Source organism: Thalassophryne amazonica, chromosome 21 (genome assembly GCF_902500255.1).
Source record: "Thalassophryne amazonica chromosome 21, fThaAma1.1, whole genome shotgun sequence".
NCBI lineage: Eukaryota > Metazoa > Chordata > Actinopteri > Batrachoidiformes > Batrachoididae > Thalassophryne > Thalassophryne amazonica.
In genome coordinates this window covers 12,489,151-12,516,839 of record NC_047123.1, presented here as the reverse complement: position 1 = coordinate 12,516,839, position 27,689 = coordinate 12,489,151, and the positions used below count along the sequence as shown (strand labels likewise).

Below are 27,689 nucleotides of genomic sequence, written 5' to 3'. Positions count from 1 at the left end.
TTTCGAGATCTACCAAAACATATCGGACGCCACAGCGTAGTCACAATTTAATATAATAACACAATTACCTGGCACAAAGATAAAGTTTTAACAATAATAATGCATTATTATAGTAAATGTGCAAAAAATAAGCACAAGTAGACTTAGGACTGGCCTGTAACAACACAACACAACAACAAACAACTCAAATTACACAACACCTAATTAAAGTTGGAAAAGTTGTTCCCTACCTTAGTGGGACTTCTGGCACTGAGAGGAAGCAAGAAAAAAGAAAGGCTAAATCCAACAGTCACAGTTTATAGTTAATAGTCACAGTTTAATTGAGCTAACGGCTCACTATTTGCGTTCACAAACACAACAAATGCACGAAAAATAAATTAATAAAAATACTGACTTTTGAACTGTTTATATACCATTTTTGTCCACATTGTAACTTATTTCATCTCTAAGGTGTTATGTTGCTTCAAAAATGTTTTTTCTCATTTTAATTTTTTTCTCCTCTGCATCCTGCACCATGGAAGAAGAAGAGCCATCTTCTTCTTCCATGGTGTTTGTTAGCAGCCGACATCCTTATTGGTGCAGTGCTGCCACCTTCTGCATCAATCCATTATAGCAGCAACGTTACAGCACCGGTGTCATGCAATCGACTGGAACTCAGCTGGTTCTATCGGCTGGTCGGGCACGCCAGTTATAGAGTATATAGGTTAAAACAATATTTAATTATATCTGAAATGTAATTAAATACCTAAAAAGGGGCACCACCTGCATACTGCAGGAACTTGATCATGTTATGATCAATATTAATCAGTCTTTGATCTACAAGCCTGATTTACGTTTGTATTTGAAATGGCATAAATAAATTAAAATGCGTGAAGTATCAAGGGGCCGAATACTTTTGCAAACCACTAACCCTAAGTTCTGGATACGATTGATCAAACATCTGTCTTCAACTGGACACAACACAACTGACATAATATTTACACATTTATTTACATATGCACAGGTATAAACACACGTGACTGAGATTTTGAGAATCAAATCAAATCAATTTTATTTATATAGCGCCAAATCACAACAAACAGTTGCCCCAAGGCGCTTTATATTGTAAGGCAGAAGCCATACAATAATTACAGAAAAACCCCAACGGTCAAAACGACCCCCTGTGAGCAAGCACTTGGCGACAGTGGGAAGGAAATGAATAATGATTCATAGTTTTATTGCTGAGATGATCAGGCATGTGAGAATTGCGCTTTTTTTTTTTTGCGTATTTACACATTTTTAATTTCTGTCAAAGTTTTTTTGCTTAAGGTATAAATCATTCTGTTTTGAAGGTGCACGTTAGCTGTTGTAAAAAAAACATTTTACAACAATCATATGCTTATACAGTACTACCGTAAATGGGTGCGAATTGTCATAAAGTGGTCAAACTAAAAAAAAAAAAAAAAACTTGCTTTGTAGTGGCAACAGACTGCAGCCAAACAAAATGAGTCCAAATCTGCAGAAAGGTACAACAGAAAGGGACAAAACTAGTGATTTGAATACCAGGAACATTGACAGAGTATTGAGTTGTAAATATGTTGAGTTGCAAGTATTGATTGTAAGTCTATCCGTGCACATGCGATAATAATTAGTGGTCACTGATGTGTTTTATTGCTAATTATTAGTGATGGAGAAACCAAAGCATTTTGAACCACTGAATCAATATGAAGCAACTGTGTTGAAATGGCTCAGTGTTTCGAAGCATTTGATACAATTATATATGGCGACATCTGCTGCCCAGTCTCTAACAGAGCACTTGCATGGAACAATAAAGGGCAAGATGTCATGAAACAGTCAGGCACTGTCATGTGTGTTTAATAATAAAGGTCCTATACGTCTAATGTGATTGTGCCATCATAAAATACTGTATGTAATAGAGATATAAATTGTGAAATGCTTGTGCAACTAGGTATTGTTATGACCACAGTTGTACAAAATGAAGGGGATTTGGTGGCTTCAAAGGTTTGTTCCTCTTCTTTGTTACTGCCTCTCCAGTTTTGGAGACTCTCTCACATAGCACAGAACTTGGTGGCATATGACGTTAGATTTTGTCCAGCTTGTAAAGATTTGGATAAACAGCTGCCTCTATCCTCCCTATCTTTCCTTTCCTGACACTCTCAAACACTCACTACACAGACAAGCACACAAACACTTTCTAATGTCACAGTCACTTTACACTTATCCACTAACTAATCTAATGCTCTTTCTCTTGAATGTACGAGGGCTGTCCATAAAGTATAGGTCCTTTTTATTTTTTTCAAAAACTATATGGATTTCATTCATATGTTTTTACGTCAGACATGCTTGAACCCTCGTGCGCATGCATGAGTTTTTCCACGCCTGTCGGTGACGTCATTCGCCTGTGAGCACTCCTTGTGGGAGGAGTCGTCCAGCCCCTCATCGGAATTCCTTTGTCTGAGAAGTTGCTGAGAGATTGGCGCTTTGTTTGATCAAAATTTTTTCTAAACCTGTGAGACACATCGAAGTGGACATGGTTCGAAAAATTAAGCTGGTTTTCGGTAAAAAATTTAACAGCTGATGAGAGATTTTGAGGTGATACTGTCACTTTAAGGACTTTTCACGGTGCGAGACGTCGCGCAGCACTCTCAGGCGCCGTCATCAGCCTGTTTCAAGCTTAAAACCTCCACATTTCAGGCTCTATTGATCCAGGACGTCGTGAGAGAACATAGAAGTTTCAGAAGAAGTCGGTTTCAGCATTTTATCCGGATATTCCACTGTTAAAGGAGATTTTTTTAATGAAAGACGTGCGGGCGGATTGCAGCGTCGGCTCGCAGTCGCCGCGACGCTCCGCCACAGGAAAAACACCTCCATTGGAAGCCTTAAGGACAAGTTGGAACATGTCCAGATGTTAAACAATTTCTCATATACTCACTCCACTGAAAGCCATCAAAAGCTGCCTTGATTTTACAAATGGTTATCAACACGGAGGTGTTTTTCCTGTGCCGCCGCACCGCGCCGGCTGCGTCCCGACGCGCGGACCCGTCCGCACGTCTTTCATTAAAAAAAATCTCCTTTAACAGTGGAATATCCGGATAAAATGCTGAAACCGACTTCTTCTGAAACTTCTCTGTTCTCTCATGATGTCCTGGATCAATAGAGCCTGAAATGTGGAGGTTTTAAGCTTGAAACAGGCTGATGACGCTGCCTGAGAGCGCTGCGCGACGTCTCGCACCGTGAAAAGTCCTTAAAGCGACAGTATCACCTCAAAATCTCTCATCAGCTGTTAAAATTTTTACCGAAAACCAGTTTAATTTTTCGAACCATATCCACTTCGATGTGTCTCACAGGTTTAGAAAAAATTTTGATCAAACAAAGCGCCAGTCTCTCAGCAACTTCTCAGACAAAGGAATTCCGACGAGGGGCTGGACGACTCCTCCCACAAGGAGTGCTCACAGGCGAATGACGTCACCGACAGGCGTGGAAAAACTCATGCATGCGCACGAGGGTTCAAGCATGTCTGACGTAAAAACATATGAATGAAATCCATATAGTTTTTGAAAAAAATAAAAAGGACCTATACTTTATGGACAGACCTCGTATACTTAATATGTGTAAGTATGCAAGTGTGTAAATCAGTGTGTATAGTGTCTGAATGTCTCTGTGCCAATGTGGGTGTATAAATATATTAAGAGATTATTAACCGAGCAGGCCAGGTTAATGATTAATTTATTATATGGCTATAATATATATAAACACGCAAGCATCCGGTGTTGCCTGAATTTGAAAGCTACTGACGGTTTTGGGCTCGTAGTCAGACCTGTTCACCTCTGTGAAGAACGAGCTTAACAGATGGTACAGTTGTTAGCTGGTAAGCTTTCAATCTGTGTGTTTTTTCCGATGCTGGTTTGATATTTATGGAGTATGTTCATGTCCAACTTGGTTTTGCTTTACAAAAACCAATCATGTTTTTAGCTTTCTGGTTTGTAATGAAGTTTTCATTCTGTTCTTGACTGTTTGGAGCTGTGTTTTCATCTCGTTGCTTTTCATTTTGCACGTCCACTTGAAGATCGTTTGCTGTTAATTCATCCATTTTCTTTGTTCGCTTTTTGTTTTGTTTTATTTTGCGCCATCAAAATTGTGAACAAAGCCACAAATCTGATAGACGATCTGGACCAATTCTCATCATAACAGTCTGATATGGGAAAATATCAGACCAGAAATCAACCAGAGTGCACGTAGTGTCATAGCCATATAATAAGATGGTTTATCTGATCTAATGCTAATTTGACCTAAATATCTCTCTCTCTCATTCTAAGCACTACAGTAGTTTGATAACTCCCGCCCTGAATTCATATCGGTGTGACACATCACCGATATGCGTGTGATGTAATGAAGCTTCATTTGGGGAGTCATTTGATTTTTTGCAGGGTGAAGCGAGACATTGAAACATCTTGCCAGCGACACTTCTGCTTTGTCAGATCCATACAGTGTTGAGCCACCTGCTTTGAGCATAACATCACTACTAATTAACCTTCTTGCTTGGCGAGTTAGCAGGTGCATTTCTGGAAAACGTGTTACTCAGCATTTGTCGGCCTGTGATGTAGATTTTACGAAAAGCAGAAACATTCCGATGACTGACAGACAGAGTGAAATGAACGTTGCCATGACCGATAACGTAGCTTCTGAGCTTTCATTCGAAGTTTCATTATTATTACTTCTATTTTGTCATTTAATTTTTAAATGGACCAAAATGGAAATAAGTGTTTTCACTTTCTTGTGTCAACCATGTATTTTTAATGTATTTACAATTATATTATTGACTTACATTGGACTTACAAAATAAAAATCAAAGTGACGGCTTGGATTTACATAGGATGTACAGACAGACAGGAGGTGACACACGTCAACCAGGCACCGGCAGCAAATAGGAAATGCATGGAGGCTGCAGCAGCCACAGTTAAAACCCCTGTCTTAGTTTTGTATAAGTTAAGAGCACGTTGAAGCACGCTGGTACACGTCGTAATATAGCGAGTATGTCGATAAATTTTGGGCATGCACAATATTTCTGATGCATGCCAGCGTATGACTCATACGTCCCACATACGTAGAGGCCATATGTTGTAGGTAAGTTATGCAATTGTTGACAGTGACACATTTCTTGTGCGTTACTCATAAATCGAAATACGTCCATTGATTGGCTGAAAAACAAAGCTGTAGTCATTGTGCAGTTCAGTGTTACAAATATAAAACCATTCACACACGGAGTAAATATAATACAGAGAAGGATTCTCTTCAAAAGAAGATGGGAAATTTCAGAGACTGTGAAGACAGGAGACCCAAGTCTAGATGTGATCTGTTTTGTTTTTGTTTTATTTTTATAAAAATACAAATCCTTCTCTGTTCTGTGTTCTGGATGCTTTTATCTCATCCAGCTTTGCCTTTGTTGCATGCTCTGTTTGAAAACTGTGTTTTCTGTCAAAACTCATGTTTCAGAACGAGTCAGCCGCAGTCAGCAGAACATACCATTGATCTGACAGACTTGCTGATGTTGAGCCCTGGGGAAGGGATGGGCCATGCATGTGCTGTCTTGCTGTGTTTGAGCTGCTTGTTGTGAGAGGTGGTGTGGAACAACAGAGCAAGTCTTTCTGTCTAAGTAGTGCAACTTATTTTTATTGATCACTCCTTCTCCCCATAATGGAAAATTGGCAGCTACAGCCAGCTTGAAATTTGCATCGCACAAAGCATGAACTGTCTCATTCTTCTTGGCTGAGTACAGTGACGTAGCTCAGTCTGCACACTTTCCACCATTTTCCACTGAAAGGAAGTGCATTTACTACTGCTAAAATTGCACCAGTTTTATTATATAATATGTATATGTCACAAACATGAATGAGTGAAGCGCTTCAGCATCTCACCATGTCGAGGTCCTTCAAACTTTTTTGAGCAAATGCTTCAGGGAAGCATTAGCATGGCTAAAACCTTTCAGTTTCTTCCTCAAACTGAAAGCAAATCTTTAGAGATTTGCTTTATCAAGTTTTAGGACTTGATAAAGCCTGTAATCAGTTTTATTGCCAGTTTTCTTCAGACAAGTCAGGGGATGGAAACATAAACATTTCCAAGTCACTGAATATGTCTTGGACTTTATTTACATCAGTTATGAAGAAATACAAGCGTCTCTTTCACCAAAACATCAAATCTAGGCTTGCATCTCAGATGTACTTTCTGGCAAATTGTAGCTGAACTTTCGGGTCTTCTTTTTAAGAAAATCCTCCTCTATACCATTTCATCAGGAAGCTGGATTTTATATTTTACTAATGTAGACTTTCTTTCATTGGAAAAAAGACATTGTGCCTTTGAATGGATTTACAGGAATCTACACAAAAATATACGAGGTCTGTTAGAAAAGTATCGGACCTTTTTATTTTTTGCAAAAACCTGATGGATTTGAATCACGTGCTTGCATCAGCCAACCTTGAACCTTCGTGCGCATGCGTGAACTTTTTCATGCCTGTCGATTGCGTCATTTGCTGGTAAGCAGCCTTTGTGTGAGGACATGTGCAGTGCGCTCGGCGGATTTTCATTGCAAGGAAAAAGACGGAACGACTGGAGCAGCGCTGCATCAAATTTTGCCAGAAACTGGGTGACAGCCAGGTGGAAACCATTCGGAAGATTCAGACGGCTTTCGGTGGCTTTTCAGTCGTGTGACTATCCGAGAAATTGTGGACGAGGTGGGCATGTCACAGCATGTCCTGTGAGACTTCAACACGAAGGTGCTTTTTCTCCGCCGTCAGCAGCTTTGGCATGAATTTCACAGCCGCTGTTTTCATGGCCAAATGTTCTGTCACAGTGGAATGTGCCGAAAAAGTGCTGATGTCCACCTCTTCTGCAATTTTCGAATAGTCACGGTCCCGCATCACCACAGCGTTCACTTTGGAAATGATCTGGTTATTTCAGCATGTTGATGGCCGACCGGAGCGTGGCTCGCTCTCCACCATTGTGCGGACGTCTTTAAACCGGTTGTACCGCTCCTTAATCTGTGTGATGCCCATAAGATCGTCACCAAAAGCCGTCTGAGTCTTCCGAATGGTTTCCACCTGGCTGTTGCCCAGTTTCTGGCAAAATTTGATGCAGCGCTGCTCCAGTCGTTCCGTCTTTTTCCTTGCAATGAAAATCCGCCGAGCGCACTACACGTCCTCACACAAAGGCTGCTTACCAGCAAATGACGCAATCGACAGGCGTGAAAAAAATTCACGCATGCGCACGAAGGTTCAAGGTTGGCTCATGCAAGCACACGTGATTCAAATCCATCAGGTTTTTGCAAAAAATAAAAAGGTCCGTTACTTTTCTAACAGACCTCATAAGTACCTTTTTTACTATAAGGTATGTCATTGATATTTTACCATGATTTTCAAAATATTCTACAAGCTTGCTGAAAATGTTGAAAATGTATCATTAGATAACAAATTATTTGGTAGATCTGGAGTTGCATCAAGAAAGGTAAAAATGAAGAGACTGATCCATACAGTGAATGGGAGAACCTGACAGGATGGAGACAAATTTAGGTTTACTCTATAAATTTATTTTCTGACATGAACTTTGGACATTGTCTGGAGAATCAGGTACAGACTTTTTTTACAGAGTTGCTCTTTCATGTACTTAGCACGATTACCTGTGACAAACATGCGCCCACCCAGTGGAAAAGCTCTGGTTTATCGAGGGACAGTGTCTGCTGTCATTATGATTTACAAAGAGCAAACACAGTTGTTTGACAATGACTGGTTTCACACAACCAGTAACCATGAGTGAACAAAACGCTTTTGTGCTGTCATTCATATTCTCTGAAAAATGCTCACAAAATCAAAAATTCTGCCCGTGTATGTAAACGTATGAGCACAACTGTATGTTCCGGTGCAACTATAGATATTTGTGTTCTCACATACAGTTCCTTTAGACTGGTTCAGCGTTGCATTACATGTGAGAAAGAGGCTTAACTCAGTTTTTCATGGAAAAAACTAAATGCAGGTGGAGATAATCTTTTCTGCTGATATTTTGCCATTGAAATGATTTACAGTTTTGTTTTGTCAGTCTGAAGACAGTGATTTGATGTGTATTTAGTTGCAAATTCTCACTCCCAGTTCATCACATTTTAACGCTTTATCAGTATTTCCATCATGATGTTACCAGTTAGTGCCAATTAGTGAGTGTTTTTTTTTATAGCAGCATCTTTTCTCTCTGATGGCGTGCAGAGTAGGGCTGCAGCTATCGAATATTTTTGGAATTGAATATTCTTTCGATTATTTTATTGATTAATCGAGTAATTGGATAAAAAGTACTTTTGTGTTTTTAAACAATATCAGTAGTGGCAGGGCTCTCCCTAAAGCAGTGCCACAATATTTCTGTGCCATCATACAGATTTTTAAGTTTAGGGTGTTCCCTCTCTCTGTTTTGCTGGGTTATTAATTTTTTTCATATTAAGAGTTTTAGAGCTTTGCCAAACCATAAACCCAGGCAGTCTGTGAAATCTTCAGTCTGCGGACAGTGCATTCTTTTTTCCTTCTTATTGCATATTTCATTTGCACTTTTTATTACTGTGATTTATTCAGTGTTTAGTGTACGAGGTCTATTAGAAAAGTATCCGACCTTATTATTTTTTCAAAAACCATATGGATTTGAATCACGTGTGATTACATCAGACATGCTTGAACCCTCGTGGGCATGCGAGAGTTTTTTCACGCCTGTCGGTTACGTCATTCGCCTGTGGGCAGTCTTTGAGTGAGGAGTCGTCCACACGCTCGTCGATTTTTTTCATTGTTTAGGAATGGCTCAGAGACTGTTGCTTTGTTTGATAAAAATTTTTTCAAAACTGTAAGGCACAACTGAGTGGACACCATTCAATAAATTCAGCTGGTTTTCGGTAAAATTTTAACAGCTGATGAGAGATTTTGGTCTGGTAGTGTCGCTTTAAGGACGGTCCACGGCGCCTGACGGCGATCTGCGCTTCGAGGCGGCAGCGTCTCGCCGTTTCAAGTTGAAAACTTCCACATTTCAGGCTCTGTTGACGCAGTAAGTCGTCAGAGAACAGAGAACTTTCAGAAGAAGTCGGCATGAGGAGTTTATTCGGACATTCCATTGTTAACGGTCATTTTGTAATGAAAGAACGTGCGGGCAGAGTCGCATGTCGGGCTGGACCCGACCGCGGGGGGTCGCGGCAGGAAAAACACCTCCGTTGGAAATCTTAACGGGCAAGTTGGAACATGCCCAAGCTGTTAAACAATTTCTCAGTTACTCACTTGTTGAAAGCCATCAAAAGCCGCCTGAATTTTACAAATGGTTTTCAACACGGAGGTGTTTTTCTGGTCGCGGCGCACACAGATTTGCGTCGTCGTCACGGAAACGACTCGGCGAATTTGCGCGCACGTTCTTTCATTACAAAATGACCTTTAACAGTGGAATGTCCACATAAACTCCTCATGCCGGCCTCTTCTGAATCTTCTCTGTTCTCTCACGACGTCCTGGGTCAACAGAACCTTAAATTAGGATGATTTCAGCTCGAAACAGCCAGACAGTGTCGCCTGGGAGTGCTGCGCGACGTCCCGCTCCGTGGGAAGTCCTTACACCGACAGAAACACCCCATAATCTCTCATCAGCCGTTAAACTTTTCACAGAAAACCAGCTTAATTTCTCGAATAGTGTCCACTCGGATATTCCTCACAGGTCCAGAAAACATTTTGATAAAGCAACGCGCACCGTCTCGAGCAGCGTGTGAAACAAAGGAATTCAGCCGAGAGGGCGGGACCACATCTCACTCAAGGCCTGCCCACAGGGAAATGACGTCACCGACACGCGTGAAAAAACTCACGCATGCGCACGAGGGTTCAAGCATGATTGGTGTAATCACGTCATTCAAATCCATATAGTTAAAAAAAAAAAATAAAAGGGTCGGTTTATTATCTAAGAGACCTCGTATATTTAAAGATGCCGTACCGAGTGCAGCTCAAACTAAAGTCAAATTCTTTGTTTTCCGTGGATACTTGGCGAATAACAGAGCCTTTGAAAAACGGCTGTGGATTGCAGCGTTTCCACAGAAGCTGCCTAAAAACTGATGCTTAATAAAAACTCTTACCAAATCTGAATTAAAGCTTTATTTTAATCATTAAACATGACTCATTTAAAGTGCGCGTCCTTTTGCTTCATCTGCGGAGGTGGAGAACGGCCAGTGGAGCAAAATGTCTTTTTTTTAAATACATACAAACACACTGCGTCACTTTAAACTTTAAATGCACAATATGTCCGTTTCAGAAGATCCACTTGGACCCTTTCTCTTAAAAGGCTTTATTTTACTCAGCGTGTGGCTTTGCAAACTTGTAGCATCGCCTGCTACATTGATTAGCACTATGGTCTTCTTCTGTTTTTTGTAGGAGCGTTACAGCGCCACATACAGGCCTGGCATATGTACTACAGCTTTAAACGAAGCCTTGAGGCAAAGAATTTGCCTCGAACATTTTTTGTAATCGAATTACTCGATGAATCGTTTCAGCCCTAGTGCAGCGCTAACTGCTTCACTTCCTCATCATCAGGGAACATTCATCAAGCATTTCCCTGCACATCACAGTGTCACATCATGAGTTACCCGATTGACCGTCAGTCAGAATGAGCTGTTTGCGTCAAAATGTGACGACTTTGGTGTGAGACTGGGTTGTCAGGGTGTTTTTCATGTACAGAATGGACAGCATGTCGATTTATATCATGGGTACAGATTTTCATTATCCTCCAAATTCTGCCGTTTGAAGTAGTGAATTGAAAATCTGCTTCATAGAGAAATGTGTAAAAAACTGGACTATTACAGGTCACATGACATACAGAAAGATTCACGCGACTGTAAAATATGTGACATGGTAGAAAATAAGAGATAGAGAGCTTGTTAAACGTTGCAGCAATATTGTATTTAAAAAAGGCAACAACAAAATTCCAATATTAGAGTTACTTACTGATCTGTTGCCATGACTTTTGGAATTAAAGTTCTTACGAGATCCTATGTAAACTGACAGCGCTTTTTTGTCAACATTCTGAAAATGTCACTTAATGTTTGTACAAATCTGTAATGAAAACCCAGCTACTGTTCACATATTCTGCTTTATTATGTCAAAGAGCATCATTCATAAAATTCATGCTTTTTATAAGTTTTACACTCACTGGAAAACATGGTGCACCATTTCATCGTTCGTGCTTTCTGGTTTTGGCAGTGTAAGTCACAAACGCTGTGATCAGAATGCTTTGTTTGATAAGTGTGATTGACAGACAGGCAAAGAACTCATGGCTCTCCAGGCCTGCTGAAATCTGACCAGCTCACAGTTGCATCAGTTACATTGTCTGCGTGTGTGTGTGTGTGTGTGTGTGTGTGTGTGTGTGTGTGTGTGTGTGTGTGTGTGTGTAGAAGGTGTCCTATACACTTTTGTTTTATTCTGAAAGCTGAGAAGAAGGAATGTCTGCCTCCCAGCTGTTCTCTGTGGTGAGAGGGATAAAAGAGAGGAAGGGAGCTCAGTGTTTTCCTTTGCAGATGTCTCTCCATCTGTTGTTCAAGTGTCTGCGTGTGTGCTTGTGTGTGTGTTTGCGTGGGGTTGGAGTGAGGGGCACAGCGCCACATCCCTGCCATCACCCTCTTGCCTTCTGATGCGCATTTAACTCATTGAAAAGCTAATTTGTGTGTTGTTTTTGGAGGGATGCTGTGTAAATCTGTCACTGTGTCACATCGATCAGGGAACCTGGACACGGGGGCACGATGGCACCGAACGTGGCCTCTTAAATGCATAACAGCAGCAGGAGTGGGTGGAGAAAACGAGAATGTTTCTGCCTGCTTAGTGACTTCCTTCATGCTGAGTGTAGCATGTGTTTGTTTGTGTGTTACAGCTGCAGGAAGAGATGTGAAAAGTGGTCACTGAGGTTCTCTGGATGAAGTTTTTTTACAAACTCAGAGCTGTGTGACTCATATTTTACTGGCAGGCTTCCTGTTTACTGTACAAATGGCAGTTTGCTTTGGTATAACTGCTAAATGGGAACTGGTTTGCCTTTTATGGAATGTGTTTTCATATGGGAGTGAATTGTGTGTCCAACATTCTGTCTAATAATCAGATTCATACCCTGTGCTCCCTGTAATTCACACACACCAGAGGATGGTCAGTGGCCTTTTTGTGTCATTGAGCAGCACAAACAGTCTGTGGGCCTGCAGTCAGTTGTGACCTAATTAATATCAGCTGAGGTGGTAAAACAACACTTACATTCCAGTCTCAAGTTATCGTAGTCTACATCTTAGTCAATCGGTCCTTTAATCTACATCGTCTCAGTCCACTCAGCTGTAAATGGGTTTCGGTCTCGCCTGGGGAAGTAACCTGCATCGGACTGCGTGATGCTCCACAATCCAGAGATAAGCACCGGCATCAATGGGCAACACTTCTTCTTCTGTGGTATACTGGACTGAATTGTAAGTGTCGCTTTGCCACCTTAGGTGATTGTGAAAATTAGCTTAACTGCATGCATCTGCATGGACTCAAGCAAGTGTTTTTGTAGAAATCAATACTTGTCAAACTCCCCTCAACCCCCCCAGAGGGTAAAGAGCTGTGTCAGCAGGCACGGTTTACTAAGGGGGGGAAATATATTAACAGCAGCTGAATTCAAATGAAGCTGATTCATGTGGGAACAATAAAAAAAAGACACTATTCATCTTGTTTTACAAGGCCATTAAAGCTCAGAAGGCAAAAATATTTACTGAATCAAAATTATGTTTTAATGTTTTAACACGTCTGGCATGAAAAAAAAAAAAATTCAAATGTTCTGTAGTTTTGAACATGTTCTTTCAATAACATAAAATACATTACAATGTGCTTCCAGTCATGTCTTAAGCTATAATCACGTTATTTCTGCAGTCGTGAACAATAAAAGTGAACAATAGGTCAACAACAATGAGAAAACTGCTGAACCTTTCCCCTATATCCTGGTGTAACACCGCCCTTTCCGCGAGGACAAGCTGTTCTGTTCCACCCCGCGTGTGGGCCCTCAAACGAAGTACACGTACAAAGTTGACTGCAAATGATTAAGTAATAAAATGATGTTATGAGTGAAGAGAAGATGAAAACAGACCTGAGTGTTACCTGATGAAGGATTTGCACTTGTCTGCAATACAATATGACACCGTTAGTATCACTCTTGCAGACAGTGAGCGTTTCATGCCACATTTCTCTGTTCATAGTGAGGCATATCATTTCATGCAGCAAGCAGCAAAATACGTTTCACTGAAACCTCATTAGTGATGTGTTTAAAAGAATTAAAGCAAGTATATGAAACATGGTGCTACTTTTCATGTAAACTTCAACATAAACAGGCTCTGTCTTCCACCTATGCAAAGCGGAGTGGAAGTGTTATTTCTAGTTTCCACCCTACACAGTTGTCATTTTAACCCTCAACACCCCAGTTCTGTAAATACGTAGTAAATACACTTTGGACTGGAATATAAAACACTGCCTTACAACAGCCGAAAAGATTAATTAAAAAAGTATAAAAACCTTTATACTACCCCCATGGCATTATTACATTACATTGCGATATTTAAACCAGTCTGCTAAGAGATGCTAAAATGTAAAATAAGAGGAAGATCCTATTGAGGTTGATCTTTTTCTTTATTGAGTTGTGTGATGGATGTTGGGATGAATGAGAGGTTAAGGTGGTTCGTTTTACACTTGCATGCTCTGTAACATCTTCTTGAAGGTCAAAAGTCATACTCAGAGAACAGAATGTGTGATGCCTTATTCAAGATCCTGTGTGCCAACTTAATTGCAGAACTTTCATACAGTAGTTAAAGGGGAACTATGCAACTCTGGTCTTTTTTTCTTTGCGCTGTTTTCAATTTTTTCATCTTCTTCTTCTTTTACTTCTTTTTATACTTCTTCCATAAAGAGGTCCCCCTACAGCTTGGAGTATGTATTTCACAAAACTGTCGTTAAAAAGTCACTACCCGTCCTCTCCTCTTCCACCACTGCCCACGTGCATTTTTTCAGTTGAGACTAGTGAACACAGTCCGTGAAGCAACAATACACAGAAACACACAGAGAACACAGAGTTTATCTCAATATACTTAACAGGTGCAGCAGCAAGAACACCAGATCTTGCTCAGTTTTGCACGCTTCTTTATCTTTCAGCTCTCAGTATTCTGAGAACGCCCCACCGAGGTTGACTCGTGCATGACCCCTCGCTTGGTCACACATTCCTATTCTCTTCCTCACTTCCTCCAACAGCGGTTTTCTTTTTTTGTTTTTTTACTGGCTCTGCCATGACGATGAGTAAGTAAGAAATAAAGCCTTCGTTGGCTTGTTCTTAAAGCTGTTAGCTCGCTGGTGCCTCGATGGGGGGGGGCGTGTATGTGTTATAGTGCTGTAAAGCACTTGGTGTGACCGCGTCAGTGTCTCTGAAGTTCCCATGCTAGTTTTCCGCTACAAGACGCTTGGGCGGGAGGGACCAAGTCATTTAGGGATCATAATTTTTCCCAAAATGTAAAATTAAGGGGAAAATGTTGCATAGTTCCCCTGTAATCATGTCTGGTTAAAAAACTAAAAATAAAATCTAATTATTAAATATAAAAACACTGTGTGTGTGTGTGTCTAAGGCACAGTACTGTGCTTTAGATTTTGTACATGGGTAAAAATGGGCCTTGTACACAACTGTGTATGTGTGTTTGTTGTGTAAGATGTTTTAATCAAAGTGATTTGCAATATAGTCAAATGTGTAAAACTCCACAAGCTTGGATGCAAGGTGCTGACCTGCACTATGGTGCAGTTTGGGATTCAGTGGTTTTCAGACATTAATACACACAAAATCACTAAGCTGTGATTGAACCATTGACTCAACAAAACATTCACACATTTTACCAAAGGACACGATTTCACTGGGTTCTGAATAATGGGGTTGAGCAAATAAATAAATAAATAAATAAATAAAAATTTTCCCAGACAAACTGTGTTACATCAGCTGTTTACTCTGTCTTTCAAAAATCATGTAGACCATTAAAGACCACCTGAGGGAAGTGAAGTGAAGGTGAAGCCAAATAACTCAACGATTGTGTAATACAGCATACAGATTTGAGGAATACATTCTGAACTGCTCAGAAATTGATTTGGTTCATCCACAGGATATATTGAAAATGTGATGGAGTTAGATCATTGGCTAACTGTACTAATATGCACTTGCGTAACTGCGGGGATTTCCACTTGCGTCTGCCACCATGTGTCAGATTTAAGACATTTGGTAGTTCTTCATCTATAGAAATTTTAATGACTCAACCATGGTGTATTTTAGAAACTATTGCATTGTCCCTCACATTATTACCTAAATATGAATGTGCTTTTATAATAACACTGTTTAAGATGTATCTTTTCAAGCTTCATTGTTTGTGACATTTTAAATTTAGCTTGATGTCTGTGTGGATAAATAACTATTGTAGATACCTTTTATAAATCAAGATAAATACATAAAAAAGAAACGATGACCACTCAGACCTGCTGTCAGTCAAAATCTTTGATTTTGTATGTGTGTATACAGTGCATCCAGAAAGTATTCACAGCATTGCACTTTTTTCCACATTTGTTGTTACAGCCTTATTCCAAAAAGGATGAAATTTGTGTTTTTTTTTTTCTCAAAATTCTACACACAATACCTCATGATGACAATGTGTAGAAACTTTTTTTTTTTAGATTTTTGCAAATTTATTAAAAACAAAACACTAAGAAATCACACGTACATAAGTATTCACAGCCTTTGCCATGAAGCTCAAAATTGAGCTCAGGTGCCTCCTGTTTCCACTGATCATCCTTGAGATATTTCTACAGCTTATTGGAGTCCACCTGGGGTAAATAAAGTTGATTGGACATGATTTGTAAAGGCACACACCTGTCTACATATAAGGTCGCACATTTGACAGTCGAAGTCAAGTCAAAGGAATTGTCTGTAGACCTCAGAGACAGGATTGTCTCAAGGCACAAATCTGGGGAAGGGCACAGAAACATTTCTGCTGCTTTGAAGGTCCCAGTGAGCACAGTGGCCTCCATCATCCGTAAATGGAAGAAGTTCTGATCCACCAGGACTCTTCCTAGAACTGGCCGCCTGTCTAAACTGAGTGATCGCGGGAGAAGGACCTTAGTCAGGGAGGTGACCAAGAAACTGATGGTCACTCTGTCAAAGCTCCAGCATTCCTCTGTGGAGAGAGAAGAACCTTCCAGAACAACAACCACCTTTGCAGCAATCCACCAGTCCGGTATGGCAGAGTGGTCAGATGGAAGCCACTGCTTAGTAAAAGGCACATGGCAGCACACCTGGAGATTGCAAAAGAGCACGTGAAGGACTCTCAGACTATGAGAAACAAAATTCTCTGGTCTGATGAGCCAAAGATTGAACGCTCTGGTGTGAATGCCAGGTGTCATGTTTGGAGGAAACCAGGCACCATTCCTACAGTGAAGCATGGTGGTGGCAGCATCATGCTGTTGGGATGTTTTTCAGCAGCAGGAACTGGGAGACTAGTCAGGATTGAGGGAAAGATGAATGCAGCAATGTACAGAGACATCCTGGATGAAAACCTGCTCCAGAGCGTGCTTGACCTTAGACTGGGGCTATGGTGTGCACAGCCAAGATATCAAGGGAATGGCTCCAGGACAAGTCCTGAATCCGATTGAACATCTCTGGAGAGATCTGAAAATGGCTGTGCACTGATGCTCCCCATCCAACCTGATGGAGCTTGAGAGGGGCTGCAAAGAGGAATGGACAAAACTGCCCAAAGATAGGTGCACCAAGCGTGTGGCATCATATTCAAGAAGACTTGAGGCTGTAATTGCTACCAAAGAGATGCATCAACAAAGTATTGAGCAAAGGTTGTGCATACTTATGTACATGTGGTTTCTTATTTTTTTTTATAAATTTGTAAAAAAAAAAAAAAAAAAACCTTTTTCATGTTGTCATTATGGGATGTTGTGAGAACAATTTTGAGAGAAAAATGAATGTACTCCATTTTGTAATAAGGCTGTAACATAAAATATGGAAAAAGTGAAGTGCTGTGAATACTTTCTGGTTGCACTGTAATTTTCACTGATATTACAGGATGATACACCAATCAATCAATTCAATCAATTTTATTTATATAGCGCCAAATCACAACAAACAGTTGCCCCAAGGCGCTTTATATTGTAAGGCAAGGCCATACAATAATTACGTAAAAACCCCAACGGTCAAAACGACCCCCTGTGAGCAAGCACTTGGCGACAGTGGGAAGGAAAAACTCCCTTTTAACAGGAAGAAACCTCCAGCAGAACCAGGCTCAGGGAGGGGCAGTCTTCTGCTGGGACTGGTTGGGGCTGAGGGAGAGAACCAGGAAAAAGACATGCTGTGGAGGGGAGCAGAGATCAATCACTAATGATTAAATGCAGAGTGGTGCATACAGAGCAAAAGGAGAAAAACACTCAGTGCATCATGGGAACCCCCCAGCAGTCTAAGTCTATAGCAGCATAACTAAGGGATGGTTCAGGTTCACCTGATCCAGCCCTAATTATAAGCTTTAGCAAAAAGGAAAGTTAGGAATGGTTATTAGATCATGTGAATTTATGTTCACACATCCACTGTATTTATAAACAGTGTGAACACAAAAAGGACTAGAACCAACCTACAGCGACATATCCATTTTTAAAAGCACATGTTGTGAAAGTGTAGTGACACGGACCCACAACAGGGGGCGCAAATGAACGGTCAATAGATGAGCCAAAAAATAACAATTTAATGTTGTGAAGGTGCACAACGAATACACAGACAATCTCAGAATATGATTACAGTCAATCCACAAAGGTGACGTGTGGGCAGGCTCGAGGATAGAAGACGTCTGTCCTGAGAAGAGCCGGAACCACACGATTTCCGCCGCCACCGAACCTGGTGAATACTGGAGCTGCCAAGTCCCGAATTCCCAGGTGATCACCATCCCCGACTGTCGGATCTGGTACTGCTGGCGAAGAACAAAGACAGTCAAGTGTGGGTGTGTGTACACCCAGTAACAATAACGGTGGGAATGCCACCTCCACCTCTCACTCAATATGCTGATGAATTTACAGTGATCCCTCAGAGGAAAAGAGTGCCGTCCTGCACTCACTCAGCCTCCACAGGAAGAGGGACCGGTACTCCTGCAAACACTCACAATATACAGCTTATAAGTAAACACAAATGGCTGAGGATATTACCTCCATTGAAGTACGATATCTCGGCGATGAGGTGGAGGTGACGTCTGGGTTTTATGGAGTGGGATGATGAAGAATGAGTGACAGCTGTCAGGACATAATGAGTAACAGCTGTCACTCCCGGCTGTGTCCGTGGCGACAGCGCCCTCTCGTGCCTGAAGCCCGCACTTCAGGCAGGGCGCCCTCTGGTGGTGGGCCAGCAGTACCTCCTCTTCTGGTGGCCCACACAACAGCACATTGGGGTTGTGAAAACTCCCTCAGAGCTCTGAGCCACTGGAGCTACTGCTGAGGAACTCCTGTGGATAAAAAAAAAAAAAATTCTGTCTGTTATACTCTGAGACCAAAATCTTAGAGTTAGCCCCTACCCTCCATTCTTTAATCTTTTCTTCTACATTTGCCTTTTGGAAGTAATGTCTTTGGATTAGTCAAGTGAAACAACATGTTTGCTTATCTCTGACACATTCTCTTGCTCATAAACACACATTATGATGGAGAACTCCACTCCACTGTCAAATTAGGGTGACAGAGAGACCAAGAAGGTTATGCTGTGTATCTCATTCAATAAGCTTTTTTATATATCCAGAAGAAAAAAAATTTCAAAAGTAATGTCTCAGTTTCTGCTAGCCCAACGTGTAGTGTGACACACACTCTATTATTGTACAAAACCTCTTCCTTGTACAGAAAACCATTGTTTGACTGGGCGTGGCGTGTCTCTTTTTAGATACCATTTGATAACTAATTGTCTGATAGTCCATTCCTGAATCACTTCCAATCACCCTCTCTGTCAGTTTGACACTTTCTGATGAGTACATTTTCTTGTTATTATTTTTGTCTTTCTTCTGTTACAGTCCTCGGAAAATTCCTGTTACAAAAGAAAAACTTTGAAAATGTAGGTTAGTGGACTCATACAAGTAGTACTCAAACACCACTTCTTTCTTTTTTTAAGCAGACACTTGATCAATCAAACAATCAAGAGAGCAAAAAAGAAGATAAAACAGTTCTATGAGGCCTGTCAGGTATATCTTGTTTAACCTCTCTGTGCTTGCTTTTATTAGACACCTTGTGGTGCTCCTGTTGACAAAGATTGGTAACATTTCCTTTCAGGGTGTGGACAATGAATGTCACTAAACACTGTCACAGGTTCCGGCTCTAATCAGGCCTTATCAAACCTTGAACTCCATGGTAAAGGCAGTCATGTGTGAGTGCTATAATGATGTGTGCACACGAATTGATCTGCCAGCCCTAATAATGCTCCGCCCCCTGAAGGTGTCTGAAAATCACTGCAAAGTGTCAGGACGAAGTCCTGTGTCATATTACATGATGACACAGTAATGTTGTATCTGTCCCTGTGACCAGAGGCAAAGACAGCAAATGAGCAAACATACAGGATCTATATCACATCTGTTTGTGGCAATATGGAATTTAAGGTGCCCCAATTCAAAGAAAAGACCTGGGTATTGTGTTATTAACCATTTATTTGTGGTGTGTGTGTGTGTGTGTGTGTGTGTGTGTGTGTGTGTGTGTGTGTGTGTGTGTGTGTGTGTGTGCGCGCGTCAGAGCAGGAAGAGAGCTCATGCTAGTTTTACACCTGGCAGTTTTCCACACTACAGACAAATCCGTTTTTGCAGAGCTTTAAACAAAGAAAAGGGTGTACAGAATGGTAATTTATTCTTTTTTCGTGGAGTAACAGTGTGTCTTTGTCATTTTTATTCTTGAATTATTTTTTCATTCTGAGTTTCTTGAGAGAGTCTTAATTTAAATAATTTTTCCTGACTAACAATAGTTCTCTTGTTTCTTCAGTGGGTCTGTGTCTTCATTCATTCATTTTCTACACCACTTACTCCAGTCAAGGGCCACAATGGGGCTAGACTCTAGTCTAGAGCATATCCCAGCAGTCATAGTGCAAGAGTACATACATCCTGGGCAGGACGGCAGTCTGTCGCAGTGCTACCGATCAGTGTAACCACACAATACTTGAACCCAACAGCCCATTATGTAAATAGCCCTTAAAGTAATGGACAAGAAACCTGTAAGATGGCACCTCCGCTTAATTATAAAGAAATATAGCCTCCTTACTTTTGACAGTTTTGTGGACTTCTGATTTTTCAAACTGAAGACACCTTGACACTTGCGCAAATTTGATCCCCACATTGGCACACAACCTTGCATGTCAGTGAGTCAACTCACTGTCAACTGTTGTAAACTGCGTGGAATTTTGTGGCAAACATTCATTTCGTGCGACATGCGTGAACTAGTCATGAACATTGCGCAGCTATTCAAAAACACTGCGTGTCACTGTACGCAGGACATCTGAATGATTATTGTGTTACATCTATAATAAACATAACTTTACAGATACATTATCTAACTCATGAGAAGGAATGCCAAAATGCAACTGTTTTACCAATCCATTACTATATATATATATATATATATATATACATACATACATACACACACACACACACACACGAGTTCTGTTAGAAAAGTATCCGACCTTTTTATTTTTTGCAAAAACCTGGTGGATTTGAATCACGTGTGCTTGCTTGAGCAAACCTTGAACCTTGGTGGGCATGCGTGAATTTTTTCACGCCTGTTGATTGCGTCATTTGCTGGTAAGGAGCCTTTGTGTGCGGATGGGTGTAGTCTCTCGTCGGATTTTCTTTGCAAGGCAAATGGCGGAACGACTGGAGCAGCGCGACTGCATCAAATTTTGCCAGAAACTGGGCGACAGCCAGGTGGAAACCATTCGGATTATTAAGACGGCTTTCAGTGACGATCCTATGGGCATCACACAGATTAAGCAGCGGTATAACCGGTTTAAAGACGGCCGCACAACGGTAGAGAGCGAGCCACGCTTCGGTCGGCCATCAACATGCCGAAATGACCAGACATTTCCAAAGTGAACACTGTGGTGATGTGGGACCGTCGTGTGACTGTCCGAGAAATTGCGGAAGAGGTGAACATCAGCACTTTTTCGGCACATTCCACTGTGACAGAAGATTTGGCCATGAAAAGGTTTGCAGTGAAATTCATGCCGATGGCTTCGGCACAAAGCTGCTGCCGGAGCAAAAGCACCTCTGTGTTGAAGCCTCACAGGACATGCTGTGACATGCCCACCTCTTCCACAATTTCTCGGATAGTCACACGACTGAAAAGCCACCGAAAGCCGTCTGAATCTTCCGAATGGTGGAAGAGGTGGGCATCATTTTTCGGAGTCCAGCATGTCCTGTGAGCCCAGTTTCTGGCAAAATTTGATGCAGTCGCGCTGCTCCAGTCGGATACTTTTCTAACAGACCTCGTATATATATATATATATATATATATATATATATATATATATATATATATATATATATATATATATATATATATATATATAAAATTGCCTTTGAGACAAGATTCCACAACAAGCATGAGACAACTTGCAATTGTAGATAATTCCTCTGTGATTCTGGAAGCGATGAGAGAATGGTTTTATAAGCCAAGTTCTGAGGGAAAATGCTCCATCAGCTACAAAATGATTATTTTATACAGTGTGGCATCAAACGGGACAAAGCATGATGCATCGGCATGATGAATTGCGCATCAGTGTGGGAATCAAATTCATGCATGTATCAGAGCGCCTTTATTTTGAAGGGTGTCACCAACCTTGCTCCAGAAATCCTTTGTCAGCTGGTAAACAAACAAACTTTTGAAATAAGAATAAAGGGTGTAACAAGCAGTAACTATAGGACAGCCAAACACAGAACATTTGGAGTGCGTTAACACCTGAAATATAAACACTGACAGAGCTCAAGGTTGTTAACACACAAGCAAAACAATGGCTGAAACTGAAACACATCTGTGAACATTGACTTTTAAATATTTTACTGTCCTATTGTAACTTCCTTTTCTTATCTGTTTTGTGTTATTGCTTTGATCTTAATATGTTTTATATTCTTTGCAGTAATGAGGGACAGGGGTTGCAAATTAGCTGTGGCTAGAAACCTGCATGACATCTGTTTTTATATATCATAAGAAATAATGTTTAATGCATTTGTCCCTGTTCAATAAAAGAAAGAAGAGTATAGACAGACAAACTCATTCACACACCTATGGTCAGTTTAAAGTTTCCATTTCACCTAAAACACATCTTTGGAAATGGGAGGAAGGCGGAACACCCGGATGGAACCCACACAAACTCCATGCAGAAAAGACCGAGTTGAAGTGATACTACGACCTTGCTGTGAGACAACAGTACTAACCACTAAGTCGTTGTGCCACCCTTTACGTCTCCAGTGTTTATCAGTTTCTTTGTCATTGTCTTGACTTGTGATGTGTGAATAAGGGTGATTCTTAGACTACGGGCACTTATATCCTTTGATCATATTGTATGAAAAACAGAAAAAAGGGGAAATTTCACACTTTTATAGTTATCTTTACAATGAGTTAAGAATGACTGTGATGACTTTTTCACCTTTTTTCAGCATCATTATATGCAAATATTGCCATTTTGTGCTTGTCCCACATCCAGACTTTTGATCTTCAATGATAAAAATGAATGGTAAAGAAACGTTTTTTCTAATGTTTTAAAATATCTCTGAATAAAATATCAGTAAAATAATCAAAACATAATTGGGGTATTCAATGTCATACAACTGTTGTGATTTTTTTTTAAACAAAATGTAGTTGTCCCACACTATTGCCGTAATTTCCACCACAACACTGTAATGTCCCTAAACAGTTTGTATGAAAGATTGTTTGGGTAGTTTCTATGGAAATAAACAGTGACATCAGAGCACATGTATATAGCGCCAAATCACAACAAACAGTTGCCCCAAGGCGCTTTATATTTTAAGGCAATGGTGTGGTGGAAATTACATTTACAAGGCCAATAGTGCCCGTAGTTAAAGAATCACCCATAAATGTCTTTTATTCAGTGGAAACCTAAAACAAATGACACAAAGAATCATAAGCAGTGTTCTACTACATTTTGAATTATGAGACTGTGGCTGTCAAAGAATTATGGTATGTCTCCCAGTGTGTATCAGGCACTTTGTATGGCAGCGCCCTGACATCGGGTTAATGTGAGGCATTATTGTAAAGCACTTTGAGCATCTGATGCAGATGGAAAAACGCTATATAAATGCAGTCCATTTACCATTTTACCATTTATGTCACAACAGCTTGACTCCCCTGTGGACCAATGTCCAAATTCTATATTTGGTGTCTACAAATCAGAGATAAGACCATAATATACATTTTTTGTGAGTTATTGAGATAAATTTTTATTGTACGTCCAAAATATCCACTGACTCCCAAACGTTTATGAACAGTGGGTACATGTCCCCACAGTTATCACCAGGAGTGGGGATGCTGGATCTGTCAGATTGTAGCTGTGAATGTATGATGGGTGTCGATAATATAGTTTGTATGTGTTGACATGGGGTTTGGAGATGTGGTAATACAACATAAATTCAATAAATTGGCTCTACTTCAAAGTATCTAAATACATAATTAACCTTCAGATAGGATGATACCTGTCAGCCAAACAAGGTCTTGCTGATTCCAGTTCTGTAAATGTCACAGTCTGCCACTACAATGCTGAATCCTCCAGGCTCCCTCGACAGCAGTGGGACCTGGCTATTGTCAGGAAAGATGACTTTAAGCTTTAAGCGCTCTAAAAGGTTAGTCTGGTTTTTAATGAAAATAACACATTCTGGGGACTCGCTGTACGAGTCACTAAATTCAAAATCTAGCAACATTCCATAGCCCTGATCCATAAGAGGAGAGCTGCCGTTAACGGGCGTGGCCAGTTCGTATCCTGGTTCCAGAGAAGGCTATTCGACCGGGGTGCGAGATCAGCGTCAGCGGGGTGGACGTCCGGATGGAGGCAGTGAGCGGCTAGACGAATCTCCTCGCCACCAGCTTGAACAGCCTTTGTGCAGCCCTGCCGGGTAATACCCGTGGAGACACGAAGGTCGGACCCCAGAGACGGAGAGCTGGTTTTGTACACAAACACACTCATCGGAGGGTGAGCATGTGCCGTGTGTCCAAAAAAGCGGGATCTGACACTATCTTTAGCCAGAGGACAAGCCATGTGCCCACCCACCAGATCCTTCTCATGTTGGAATGCTATGATGTCAATGCTTATACCTCAGTACCACACCAGTTGTGGTGGCCCTTAAGGGTCGTGGTCCTGCCCCTCTTTCATCCGTTCCAATGATTCAATTGAAACCCAGTCCTTCCCACTTACCTTTCCCAGTGGGTGGTGTTTCCTGGTGGAAAGCAGCAACAGAGATACTGCTACGGAGAGTGAACCAGTTTTCTATTGATTTTGAGATTCTTTTTTTCCTTATTTTGTTTTGGTATATTTTGTTTGCGCAGTGGTTGGACTAATAATATTGCCACCAAACCCCAGCAGCTGTGTTCTACAGGCTTGGAGGGCACCTTCAGACCACCCTAGTTCCCCACCAGTGAAAAATGTTGCATTGATTTAAAATTATTAAACAGAATTTCATTTCCACTGCAGTGATGTTTACATGACCCTGAGTCATCTCAAAGCTGAAAGGTGGAACAAAATATTTTTATATTTCATTTCTTTCTCTGTAGGCTGTCCACAGCCACCTGGTGTACAGCATGGGGACCTGCTCAACCAGACTGAAGCAAACAGGGGCTCCTTTCCTCCGGGCACACAACTGAGCTACAGCTGTGAGCCTGACTACACTGCAGATGGACCCACCACCATCATTTGTACCAGTTCAGGAACATGGTCCCAGCAGCCCCCACGTTGTGTCCGAAGCGATGGTGAGAGAATGTCATATGCATGCAGACACGTCCCTGTACAAGTTCTGTTAACACATTAAACTGGCTGTGTGTGTGTGTGTGTGTACTTGTATATAAAGATTAAGGAGACTGTAAAATGAGGTGTGATCGGACACATCAGTAAATATTTCATCATATTCTATGGAAAAACAAGTTTTCTGCTGTTTATCTGAAATATGGAGTCAACCCAGCAACAGCAGAGATTTGACGTTCACAGTTGAGGTTTATTTATGTAGTTTCTGCATGAATTTGTTTACACATACATGTGATCATGTTCATAATTTGTGCCTCTACTCTCTGTTCCCTCACTGTGCATCTTCTGCATCCGAATTTAAAAAAAAAATGTCAAACACAAAGGCATTGCAATGGGACATGTTTTGTGCTTGTATGAGGTCTTTGGGCCACCTGATTTGCTTTTGCACATGCAGCGTGCACCACTCAGAGCAACAAACACTATGATATGGAACTTGTCAGTTTCATTTTTGCAGCCGGAAGCTTCGACGGCTTCAGCTGAAGCCCTACCGGAAGAAGAAAAAGTTTCAGTTCCTTGACTGGCCGCTTGAGCTTGGGTCCAAAAGCGAACAAGTTCCCATTGAACTCCATGTTAAAATGTCCACATATAGAGCAGAAATAAACGGGTGATTCTTAGACTACGGGCACTTATTATGTCCTTTGATCATATTGTATGAAAAACAGAAAAAATGGGAAATTTCACACTTTTATAGTTATCTTTACAATGAAAGTGTGTTAAGAAATTTGTTCTAGTAGTCTATGATGACTTTTTCACCTTTTTTCAGCATCATTATATGCAAATATTGCCGTTTTGTGCTTGTCGCACACCCAGACTTTTGATCTTCAATGATAAAAATGAATGGTAAAGAAACATTTTTTCTAATGTTTTAAAATATCTCTGAATAAAATATCAGTAAAATAATCAAACATAATTGGAGTATTCAATGTCATACAACTGTTGTGATTTTTTTAAGCAAAATGTAGTTGTCCCACACTATTGCCGTAATTTCCACCACAACACTGTAATGTCCCTAAACAGTGTGTATGAAAGATTGTTGGGGTAGTTTCTATGGAGATAAACAGTGACATCAGAGCACATGTATATAGCGCCAAATCACAACAAACAGTTGCCCCAAGGCGCTTTATATTGTAAGGCAATGGTGTGGTGGAAATTACATTTACAAGGCCAATAGAGCCCGTAGTTAAAGAATCACCTAAACATGTTTATAGCCTGGTACAAAAAAACGGTTTCGGTCTCTATAGATAGTTTCCTCCTCCATGACAACTGTATTTGGGGGATTTTTTTCTAACTTCTTAGTTTAAGACATAACGTTATGTGTGATTGGGAGCGTGGTTGCTCTGATTGACAGCGGCTGAGCGGTGCGTCTTTGCCTCTTGTAACAGTGGCAACTCACTGTCCGGTGGCAGCAGCTGCTAGCTGTTATGGAGGATTTTGTCTGTTTTGCTTGGAGCATTTTATTATAAACACCAGGAATGATATGGCTTGTGTTGTGAAATGTCCAAACAGATCATCTAATGGCCCAATCACACGGCACTTAACGAAGGGCAACGAAGCCCTAACAAAACAAGAAATCTGGGCTTTCGTTGACATCGTTTAACCTTCGCCCAGCTTCGTTCCCGCAGCTGGCACTTCGTCAGGATTTTTAAACTGTCGAAGAAAAGAAGGGCAACGAAAACCTCAATTCATCCATATTTCGTTTTGCTGTTCTTGAAGTTTTTTTTATCGTTTTCTTAGTTTCTGTAACGTTAGCATTTAGTTTGTTCGACCAGCTGAATGTTTTCACACAGCACAGAAGCTGTTTCTGAGCACTGCTGCTGCATTCATATACCGTCGGAAATTACAGGGCAAACTCAGCCTGTTTGCTTGGATTTTTTTCATCTGGGTGGGGGGTCACCTTCACTGGGCTCAGGCACCTTATGGGTGATTCTTAGACTACGGGCACTTATTATGTCCTTTGATCATATTGTATGAAAAACAGAAAAAAGGGGAAATTTCACTTTTAGAGTTATCTTTACAATGAAAGTGTGTTAAGAAATTTGTTCTAGTAGTCTATCTTTATTAGTTGGCTATGTACCACAGGCTTTTAAGGTGGCAGTAATTAAACCATTACTTAAAAAGCCATCACTTGACCCAGCTATCTTAGCTAATTATAGGCCAATCTCCAACCTTCATTTTCTCTCAAAAATTCTTGAAAGGGTAGTTGTAAAACAGCTAACTGATCATCTGCAGAGGAATGGTCTATTTGAAGAGTTTCAGTCAGGGTTTAGAATTCATCATAGTACAGAAACAGCATTAGTGAAGGTTACAAATGATCTTATGGCCTCAGACAGTGGACTCATCTCTGTGCTTGTTCTGTTAGACCTCAGTGCTGCTTTTGATACTGTTGACCATAAAATTTTATTACAGAGATTAGAGCATGCCATAGGTATTAAAGGCACTGCGCTGCGGTGGTTTGAATCATATTTGTCTAATAGATTACAATTTGTTCATGTAAATGGGGAATCTTCTTCACAGACTAAGGTTAATTATGGAGTTCCACAAGGTTCTGTGCTAGGACCAATTTTATTCACTTTATACATGCTTCCCTTAGGCAG

The 27,689-nt window shown here is 40.8% G+C and overlaps 1 protein-coding gene across 1 annotated transcript in view; it reads left to right on the top strand.

Annotated features, from left to right (window-relative positions):
- The window catches only part of susd6 (sushi domain containing 6), a 54,542-nt gene that overhangs the window by 16,123 nt on the left and 10,730 nt on the right, over positions 1 to 27,689 (top strand). The window contains exon 3 of the mRNA XM_034161866.1: positions 24,849 to 25,043. Within this exon, the coding sequence (XP_034017757.1) occupies positions 24,849 to 25,043 (195 nt within the window). The remainder of the gene's footprint in view (positions 1 to 24,848; positions 25,044 to 27,689) is intronic.